The 8,724-nt window shown below is 53.1% G+C and overlaps 2 protein-coding genes across 3 annotated transcripts; one reads left to right on the top strand and one right to left on the bottom strand.

The window, feature by feature from the left end:
- Positions 1-397: 397 nt before the first annotated feature.
- On the bottom strand, positions 398-4,082 carry LOC102286619 (putative protein T-ENOL). 2 transcript variants are annotated; one of them, XM_070362434.1, is made up of 6 exons: positions 3,867-4,078; positions 3,322-3,415; positions 2,983-3,127; positions 2,677-2,710; positions 2,419-2,476; positions 398-688 (listed from the first exon to the last, which is right to left on the bottom strand). In XM_070362434.1, the coding sequence occupies exons 2-6, from the start codon at positions 3,409-3,411 to the stop codon at positions 653-655; spliced, it is 363 nt and encodes a 120-aa protein (XP_070218535.1). In that variant the 5' UTR covers positions 3,412-3,415; positions 3,867-4,078; the 3' UTR covers positions 398-652. The 2 variants fall into 2 exon arrangements, with proteins under 2 accessions (XP_070218535.1, XP_070218536.1); XM_070362435.1 differs by lacking the exon at positions 2,677-2,710 and having other exon boundaries at positions 3,867-4,082.
- A 371-nt stretch (positions 4,083-4,453) lies between these two features.
- CDIPT (CDP-diacylglycerol--inositol 3-phosphatidyltransferase) lies at positions 4,454-7,913 on the top strand. Its single transcript, XM_005888821.3, has 6 exons — positions 4,454-4,889; positions 4,985-5,119; positions 5,821-5,974; positions 6,410-6,491; positions 7,021-7,102; positions 7,221-7,913. Exons 1-6 carry the CDS (start codon positions 4,847-4,849, stop codon positions 7,364-7,366), a joined length of 642 nt encoding a protein of 213 aa, XP_005888883.1. The 5' UTR covers positions 4,454-4,846; the 3' UTR covers positions 7,367-7,913.
- The last annotated feature ends 811 nt before the right edge of the window (positions 7,914-8,724 follow it).

The following is an 8,724-nucleotide window of genomic DNA, read 5'->3' as shown; positions in this document are numbered from 1 at the left end:
AGGAAATTCCTCAGGAGGCTCCAAAAAGTGGCCAGACTGAGATTTAAATGCAAATTTCACAAAGCCTCCAGCACTGCCTTCCACCATGATGTGTTCCAGAGCCAGGAGGCTCCAAAAGCGCAGAGACCTCAGCAGTGACGCTGGTGGCAGGGACGGAGTCTCTCAGATGTCACAGGCCTAGACCTTACGATGCAGGAGTCTGGCTGGGAGGATGGATCTGAACCTTTGAACTCATCTCTGCCAACAGGCTGATGGATAATAGGTGGATAACTGCCTGAATTAAAGCCATTCCCATAATATGGAATATGCCATTCCAATAATATGCCCATACATCTGGCAAAAGGGGGCAGGGGTGCTCCTTTCACATCACCCCAGAGAAGTCACACAAGAGCACTGCCCAGGTTGAGAGGAGGGGAGGATCTCTGTCTCTTTATTAAAGCTTTTCATTGCTGGTGGTGTCCTTGCCAGTTGAGGGTGGCAAGGTGTGTGATGGTTTCGGAACACTTTGGAGGCTTCAGGGGTGATGTTGCTCACCAGGAACGCCCCCAGAACCGAACTGTTGAATGAGCGGTGAAAGAGGAGCTTTGACATGTTGCAGAGAGACAGAGTCCGGGGAGGGCACGAGAGGCCAAGAGCAGCACCAAAACTGGGATCATCCTCCAGACGTCAAGTTGGTAGGGAGAGGTCCCTAGAAAAGAATACGAGTCTTGATTTTAGATCCAAGGCTCATGTCTCTTTATTCTTCCATCCTTCACCTATCCATCCAATCCCTACCCTCAATCATTTATCCACTCACCATTTCCCACCCACCCACCATTCTCTTTCCATCCATCCGTCCATCCATCGATCCACCCATTCCATCCATCTATCCACCCACAAATCTATCCATCATTCCCCATTCATAATAGACACTCAATAAACATTTGCTTAGTTCCTTCTCTGCCTTCTTCATTAATCCCTCTCTTCTCTGCCAACCTCTTGAAGAGATTCTTCAGGGCTCCATCCTCAGTGCCCTTGTCTTTATCACTCTGCACAAACCCTTCCACCCCCATTGCAGGGCAACTGCACACTCTTTAACTGCCAACGCTCTCCTACATCAGATCTCTAGCATCAGTCCAGACCTCACGAGTGAGCTTTGAAGCTGCATTTCCAACTGTATACAGGGTATCTCCACCTGGAGCTCCCAGGGGCCCCTCAAACACAATCTGTCCAAAGGTGGCGTCATGCCTGCGATGCCCCAGGAAGAATGAGAAGGCTGGCGAGACGGGAAAGGGGAGCAGTCAGGGACAATGAGGTCAGACAGACAATAGGGTTGGGGAGGAGAGAGATCACGTAGGACTTTGTAAGCCATTGAAGGCCTTTGGCTTTGACTCTGAAATGGAGACCTACTGTAGACTTTTGGGCAGAAGCATGGCATCATCAGACTTAGGTTTCCCAAGTCAGAAAACTAGGAGCCCTCTGATTCCTTCTTTTTTCCCCTACCATTTCTAATCAATTACCAAACTCATTCTTCCTGGTCTTTATTACTCATATCTACCCTTTCTCTCATCTCTATTATTACTGTGAATATTCAGGACCTACTCATCTCTAGTTTGGTCTCCAATTCCTAACTGGCCTTCCAGCCTCTGATCTTTCCCTTTCCAGTTCACTCTCTCCACTGACCACCAGTGTGATGGATCTAAAATCCCAACTTCCCCTGCTCAAAACTCTTCAATGACTCCTCACCTGCAGGAAAACATCTCTGGGTCTTAATAAAACACACATAAAGTCCCTTGATGAGTCGCTGGGTGCCAGGCCTGCACAGTCCAGCAGTAAAACTGCTTCTGGCCCTACTGCCTCCCCTGCCCTAAAGGACCCACACAGAGGGGCTTCCCTGGTGGTCCAGTGGCTAAGACTCTGTGCTCCCAATTCAGGGGGCCCTGACCAGGTTCAATACCTGGTCAGCAAACTAGATCTCACATGCCGCAACTAAGACCTGGTGCAGCCAAAAAATAAATTAATTTCAACAAAAAAGAATACACACTTATACCCACGGTCATCCTCCTGAGACTCACCTCTTTGTTCATACAAGTCCTACCACTTGGAATACCCTGACCACCTCATTTTTCCCTAGAAATTTCTTTCTTTCAGTGTCACCTCCACCAGGAAGCTCCATGATTCCTTTCCTTCCTGTCCCAACTGCGGCTGCGAGTAAGTGCTCTTCTCGCTGTTTCCATTTCTGTCGTGGACACTTAACCATATTTGTTGTAACTGGCCATTTACTTGACTGGCCCCACACTAAACTGTGACCTTTTCAAGGGCAGAGACTGTGTCATTCTTTTGTGTCCCAAGTTCCTAAAACAGGGACTGGTATATCATGTGAACTCTAACCGTAAGGTTATTCGGAATGGCCTTGTCATCCCTGGATCCAGCGCATACCTTCTCACGAGGGGATGGCAGGAGATGTACCTTCGTGCGGGTACGGTTTCTGTCAGAGCTAGAGATGGCGGAAGGGAAAGGAGAGAGGTGAGAACTCAAGCCAAGGATTGGAGCAATCCTTGGAGCAGAACAGAACAGGACTATGTGGTGTAAAATCCCCCTACCCTGCTGGGATGTTGTCAAACCCTGGCTCTCTCCTCTACAGGCTCCTCATCTTTCTCCCAAGACAAAGGGCATCTCCTGTGAAGCCTCACTCACCGGGTATCAGTGCCTCGGGTCTTGGTGAAGAACACTGGAAATAGAGGCCCCAGTCAGAGAAAGTACTATCCCCATAGCCAGAAAGAGATGAGGAAGGGGCTAAGGAGATTCCTGGTCAGGGGTGGGGGATGGGGACTGGGTTAGTGGGTGGGGAGGCGCTGTGTGGTCCCAGGGCTGCTGTGAGCCGGGGGGAGCTGGGGACAGACCCCTGGAGAGGTCAGTTGCGGGTGGGTTGGGGGGCTCAGGGACTGGAACTGGGGGTATGAGTGGGTCTCTGGACACAGGGGTCCTCAGGTGGGGAGTCACCGTGTTTGGATATCTGAGTCCCTCGGTCTTGTGTCTGTTTTTCCTTGATGGGCACAGGATTCATGTGGTAGGCAGCAACAAACAAGGCCTCGTCAGTGAGTTCCGTGCTGATCTGTGTCAGGAATTCCTCAGAGCGAGAAACCTTCTGGAAAACGGAAAGTTGGGGGGTTCAGCCTTAGAGTTCCCACATGGAAGTGCAGGGTTTGGAGGTTTCCAGGCTGGAGGCTCTGGGCTCAGGGTTGAGGCCGGAGTCTGAAGGCTGGCAGTCTCAGTGTCCTCAGCCTGAGCACACTCCACCTCACTTCACCCCCACCCCAAGAACCCCTCCCCAGGGCTCACCAGATCGCAGCCCAGTGAGGTTGCAGGGGTTGTGGGTTGGGATGGCCGGCTGCCCTTTTTCTCCTCATTCCTGGCAAGAGTGGATGACATTCCCCTGGGGACAGTGGGAGCCCGAGTTAGGCTGCAAAACCAGCTCACTTCTCCCAACCCCAACCCACCACCATTCCCCGGGGCCTTGGAGAACTGTGTCAGTTCTCTCTCTGAAGAAAAAAGAAAAAAGGGGGGGGGGGAGAGAAATAGTTGCTTTAAATCTTCCTAGGGGAGGGAGGAGGTAGGAGGCCCACAACACCCACCTCTCCTACCCCTTACTTCGCCCAGCAGGGGCCCTCTCTTTCCTTCTTCCCACCCAAGGCCCTTCCCAAGACAAGGCAGCCCACTTGCCGCCCCCAACCTGGCAGACGTGTCGAAATCTTGGGCTACTCAGCAGGAGGGGAGACGGAGAGGTCTAACGAGCCCTTTTACGGGCCGTGGGGACGGGGGATTTGGGAGTTGGGGAGGAAGGCTGGAAAGAGGGGAACCCGGGAAGGCGCCGTTGCTATAAAAACCTTGGCGTCTGAGGACGTTCCGCAGCCCCGTTGCCAGGAAATTAAGGATTCTAGAACCAAATGGGGGAGGGCATTTTCCCAGCTGGTCGCATTCGCTTCCCCGGCTTCTCCACCCTCTCTGGGTCCCTCCTTGCGGGCAGTGACCCCAGCGTCAGTGGCTTGAGAAACTTGGGAAGATCACGGACGGTGGACCTTGGCACCTAATCCTCCCACCACTAGGGGCAGGCGAGAAACAACCCCTCCCCAGGCCGCCTTCCAGCCTCTCTGGACGTCATCTCTTTGCCTGGAGCCTGCGACAGCAAATGAGAGCCGAGAGAGGGGGCGGGGAAGGGAAAATGTGGGCTGTACCAAATAACTTTGCCTTTTGGGGGTGCAAAGACTCTGGATGGCGGGATCTTTTTGCCATTATGTCCAGGAGTAATATCCTCCGCAGAAAAGAAAGTAGAGACATTTATCTAGACCTCTTTCTCTTTTGATCTGTCCTTTTAAGCCCCTTCCTTTGCTCAGCGTCGATGATTCTTTGCCCCCTCTCCTCCCTCTGTACTTTGGTACGAATCGATGGAAAGGGGCGGAGGGAAGAAAAGGAAAAGGAAGCGGGCAGATCTTAAAGGGGACGCATCCATTTCTTAAGTCTCGTTCCTTTCTCTAATTTTGCAAGGACAAACGCAGAAAAGTAGGTTCCGGAAGCCGAGCGCAGCTGGAGCAGCAGGGGCCGCAGCTGTAGGCGGGAGCTCCCGCGAGGCAGGCGGAGGCCAGCGTCTGCCCATAGGAAGGGCGGGGTGTGCGCGCCCCCTGCTCCCGGCGCACAGCTGGGTCGGCCCATGCTCCGGCCGGCAGCGAGCTTGAACATCTGGGACCCGGCAGGGACCTGCACGCAGTGGGCGTGGCTGATGCGCCGGGCTGGAGAGTGAATCTGCACCGGGGCTGGGACAGAGTTGGCACCTCCAGTTAAGGCCCAGAGCGGCCAGGGGACCTCCGCGATGGCAAGCGAAAATATCTTCCTGTTTGTGCCTAACCTCATCGGTGAGTGCTACCCGCGGCTCCGGGCGGAACGGGAGGGCCAGGGGCCTTGGGCAGGCTCCCAGATCTGCCCTGTCTCACCCTGTCTCAATTCCAAGGTTATGCTCGGATTGTCTTCGCCATCATTTCTTTCTACTTCATGCCCTGCTGCCCCCTCACGGCCTCCTCCTTTTACCTGCTCAGCGGACTTCTGGACGCTTTCGATGGACATGCTGCTCGAGTCCTTAATCAAGGTGACAGACATCTCTAACAGCCTGTCCCACAACCCTCTGCCTCCTTTTTCCTGCTTCCTCAGGACCTCGGGGTGGGCGGGTACTCGGGAATCCGAGGGCTGTTATTCCCATCTCTGTAGAAGACAGTCTAGAATGACCTGGTTTTGGAGCAGAAGGGATTGAAGCTCCCTGTTGAGAACGAGCGCGACTGGGCATGGCAGTGGCAGTGCTAGAGGCTTTTCTGAATAAAAAGCCTTTCAACAGGTTATTGGGCATCTGCTGTGTGCCAGACACAAGCAATCAGCATTCCAGAAGGCATGTTTAGAGGGAGGATGGAGAAGGAAGGGAGATAGTTTCTGGAGGGTTGACCTCATTTTTTATAATCTGTTCTTCAGACCGGAAGAACAGACTTCCCTAAGACTTCAAATCTTCTTGTCTTGAGACCTGGACCTTTGGTTATGGATTGATGAGTTGTAGAGCTAGCTAGCTTTCTCACGCCCTTTTACAATGTTGTCTCCACTCTACTAGGCTTCCCCCTTTTATGGTATGGTGACCTTTGCCCTTTGACCTTTACACTCCAGCCAGAGCAGTCTGCTTTCCTCTCCCCTAAGTGGATGGTGGGCATTTTCACTCTTAGACTCTGCATCAGAGTGATACACCAAATACGGCCCCTGTCACAGCTCCATTGTCCCCTGACAGCCCCTTTCCACCATTTTTCTCAGGGACCCGGTTTGGGGCCATGCTGGACATGCTGACAGACCGGTGCTCCACGATGTGTCTGCTGGTCAACCTGGCCCTGCTGTACCCTCGCGCCACCCTTCTCTTCCAGCTCAGCATGAGCCTGGATGTGGCCAGCCACTGGCTGCACCTCCACAGGTCTGCAATTCTGGGGATAGGGACCGGTGGAAGAAGAGGCTACATGGGGAGGGATGAGACCTTCTCAGGGGGTATCTTCAGGCTTCTGGGGAGGTCTCCTTTTTGGCTGTGCTTTGTTAAGGGAGTCCGGCGAATCTTCTCTGACTCAGCATCCTATTTTACAGTTAGCTCAGTAATCTTTAAAACTCTTTTGAGGATTCCAAAGAGATAACATCCCTTCGGAAAGGGGATGGGGCTTTTGAATCCTGATTTTGCTTCCTCCAGCTACCCAGCTAGACTGTGACTTCTGGCCCAATGGTCCTCAGCTGTGCCCCAGTCCCCACTCTGTTCAGCAGAGGCAATCCCAGTACTTATGTAATGGGGGTTGCATTGAGGATTTGGTGGGCATTCCTGGTGATGCACGCTCATGGATTCCCCCTCTACTTTCTCCCTAAGTTCTGTGGTCCGAGGCAGTGAAAGTCACAAGATGATCGACCTGTCTGGAAACCCTGTGCTTCGCATCTACTACACCTCCAGAGTGAGCCTTTGCTGCCCCTTCCTATTTGCTTAGGGCAAGTCCTGGCCCCAGCACTGGGCCCAGGGCAGGATTGGTAGGGAGGGTGTGTGTGAATTGCTCAGGCAGCAGGTGTGCGCAGGAGGGAGGAACTGAGTGGCTTGAGGGGTGAGGGAAGGAGGAAGAAGCCAGAGAGGTCTGCAGAACCAGCTCTCTAAAGGCCTTAGGCCATAATCAGGAGTGTGGTCTTCCTCCTGGGTGGGCTGGACGGTGTTAGTACCTCCAGGTAGGACAAGGAGGGTGAGAATTGCAGCATTGCCAGGTAAGAATATCTTCCTCTTTTTGCGTGTCCTTATGGTGAGTGCTGCCCATGGCTCCAGGCTGAAGGGGAGGGTGAGGAGCCTTGGGTAGACTGATCTGCCCTGTTCCCGACATCTTCTCCACACCACCCTGCACCCCTCTCTCCCAGTTCCTGGTCCCCTGGCCCTTAGTTGGAGGATGGGAGCCACTGCCCTGCCATCTTGCTCAAGCAGCCTTTTTGCCGTTTGTTTAGCCTGCTCTGTTCACCCTGTGTGCTGGAAATGAGCTCTTCTACTGCCTCCTCTACCTGTTTAATTTCTCCGAGGGACCTTTAGGTAGGAGATGAGGGACTGGGCAGGAGGATGGGAGGGGGTCTGGCCTGCCCGGGGAGACAAGACCCCTGCCTCACCTGCATCCTGTTTTCTCTGGCTCACCCTTGATCCCTTCTCACAGTTGGCTCGGTGGGTCTTTTCCGAATGGGCCTCTGGATCACCGCCCCTATCGCCCTGCTCAAGTCTCTCATCAGCGTCATCCACCTGATCACAGCTGCCCGCAACATGGCTGCCCTGGACGCGGCAGATCGGGCCAAGAGGAAGTGACCGTGGAACCTCCAGCCCCTGGTTGCCCACCTGCCCTGGGAGTCTCACAGTGCCACGTGGCTCCCCAGTCTCTCCCTAGGGGGAGGGCCCAGGCTCACATCTTTCCAACTGTGTCATCCAAACTGCTGGGAAGGAGGGGTGGGCATCCTCTTTGGTGATATGATGTTCTCCGTAATCCTGGGGACCAGTTCTCCCACCCCCGTAATTGCCAAGGACCTGGACTTCAGGAAGGATGCTCAGGAGGCCCTACCCACACGGGCAGTGCTTTGGGGGCCCCAAGAGAGCTGGCTGAAGACTGGGCATTGTCACACCTGCTGGATCAGCCCTGGGATCTGGCTTGGCCTGAGATCTTAGGGATTTGAGTAAGGGAGGTGGGATAGGGGCCAGGGTTCCCAAGAGGCAGGGATTCAGACCTCTGCCCTTGGCTGGAGGAAGCCTGTGGGTACCGTGGCTGGGCGAGAAGGGGCTGTCAAGATCCCCATTGCAATCTCCTCTGTCCTGGCTCTGAAGGCCTTGATAATAAAGGAGGGGATGTCACTGTTCTGGAGTTGGTTGCCTTGGAGATACTCTTGGAGCAGGGCCTGGGTTGAGGGGAGAGGTTGGGGGAAAAATGATGATCCATCTGGATACTAGCTTACTGGCTGGCTCCTTCCTGTCACTCCTCGGTGACCTCAGCCCCTCCCTGCCACCCAAGCTCATTCTGTGTCCTCTGCCTACTTTATTTTCTTTACAACACCTGTCACTGGCTGTCTACAGTTACTTGTGTACCTGATATTTTCTACTTACTAAAAATTAAACTCCGCAAGGGCACAGACTTTTCTTATTCTTTCTCTGTCCCTACAAAGAAGATTATTCTTGACCTGGCATATCATAGCCACTTGGTAAAGACCCATGAATAGATGGGTTGGTTTCTGAGAGTGTGGTTCTTTGAGCACGTATGGGGTATTTCTGGAAAATTCAGCTTCTTGGACCCTGCACCAGACCTCCAGAGTTGGGAATTAAGGGATAGGCCAAGAAGTCTGGGATTGTAATAAACCCCAGCTGATTGATTCTTTTCCCCAATTACATTGAGAATCACTGACCCTTCTTAAACATTTTGTGGGTACCTACGAAAGAGTAAGACACAACTGAGCGACTGAACTGAACTGAACTGAACCAATAGGAGATATTGTTCTGGGCATCTGTCCCTAACAGCTTACCCCTGTCATCTGAACAGAAAGCTGCCTGGCATCAGCTTTGACAAGAAAGACTATATTGAGCCAGATACCATATGCCAGATCCTGTACTGGGGATTCTTTGCAGATATAACTTATTTTACCCTTATAAGAGCTTAACCAAGAGGGGCTCATGTCTGTTAT

This window comes from Bos mutus, chromosome 25, assembly GCF_027580195.1.
Source record: "Bos mutus isolate GX-2022 chromosome 25, NWIPB_WYAK_1.1, whole genome shotgun sequence".
NCBI lineage: Eukaryota > Metazoa > Chordata > Mammalia > Artiodactyla > Bovidae > Bos > Bos mutus.
The sequence above is the reverse complement of the archived record's forward strand: the minus strand, read 5'-3'. Positions and strand labels throughout refer to the sequence as shown.

Bases quoted from the DNA above. Each gene is read 5' to 3' on its own strand.
- LOC102286619 (XM_070362434.1), bottom strand. From the start codon at position 3,411: ATGTCATCCACTCTTGCCAGGAATGAGGAGAAAAAGGGCAGCCGGCCA. The intron at 3,128-3,321 runs GTGAGCCCTGGG...TCCGTTTTCCAG, and splicing joins CCTCACTGGGCTGCGATCTG to AAGGTTTCTCGCTCTGAGGA. The intron at 689-2,418 runs GTATGCGCTGGA...ATTCTTTTCTAG, and splicing joins TGCCATCCCCTCGTGAGAAG to GGACCTCTCCCTACCAACTT.
- CDIPT (XM_005888821.3), top strand. From the start codon at position 4,847: ATGGCAAGCGAAAATATCTTCCTGTTTGTGCCTAACCTCATCG. The intron at 5,975-6,409 runs GTCTGCAATTCT...TTTCTCCCTAAG, and splicing joins CACTGGCTGCACCTCCACAG to TTCTGTGGTCCGAGGCAGTG. The intron at 6,492-7,020 runs GTGAGCCTTTGC...CCGTTTGTTTAG, and splicing joins GCATCTACTACACCTCCAGA to CCTGCTCTGTTCACCCTGTG.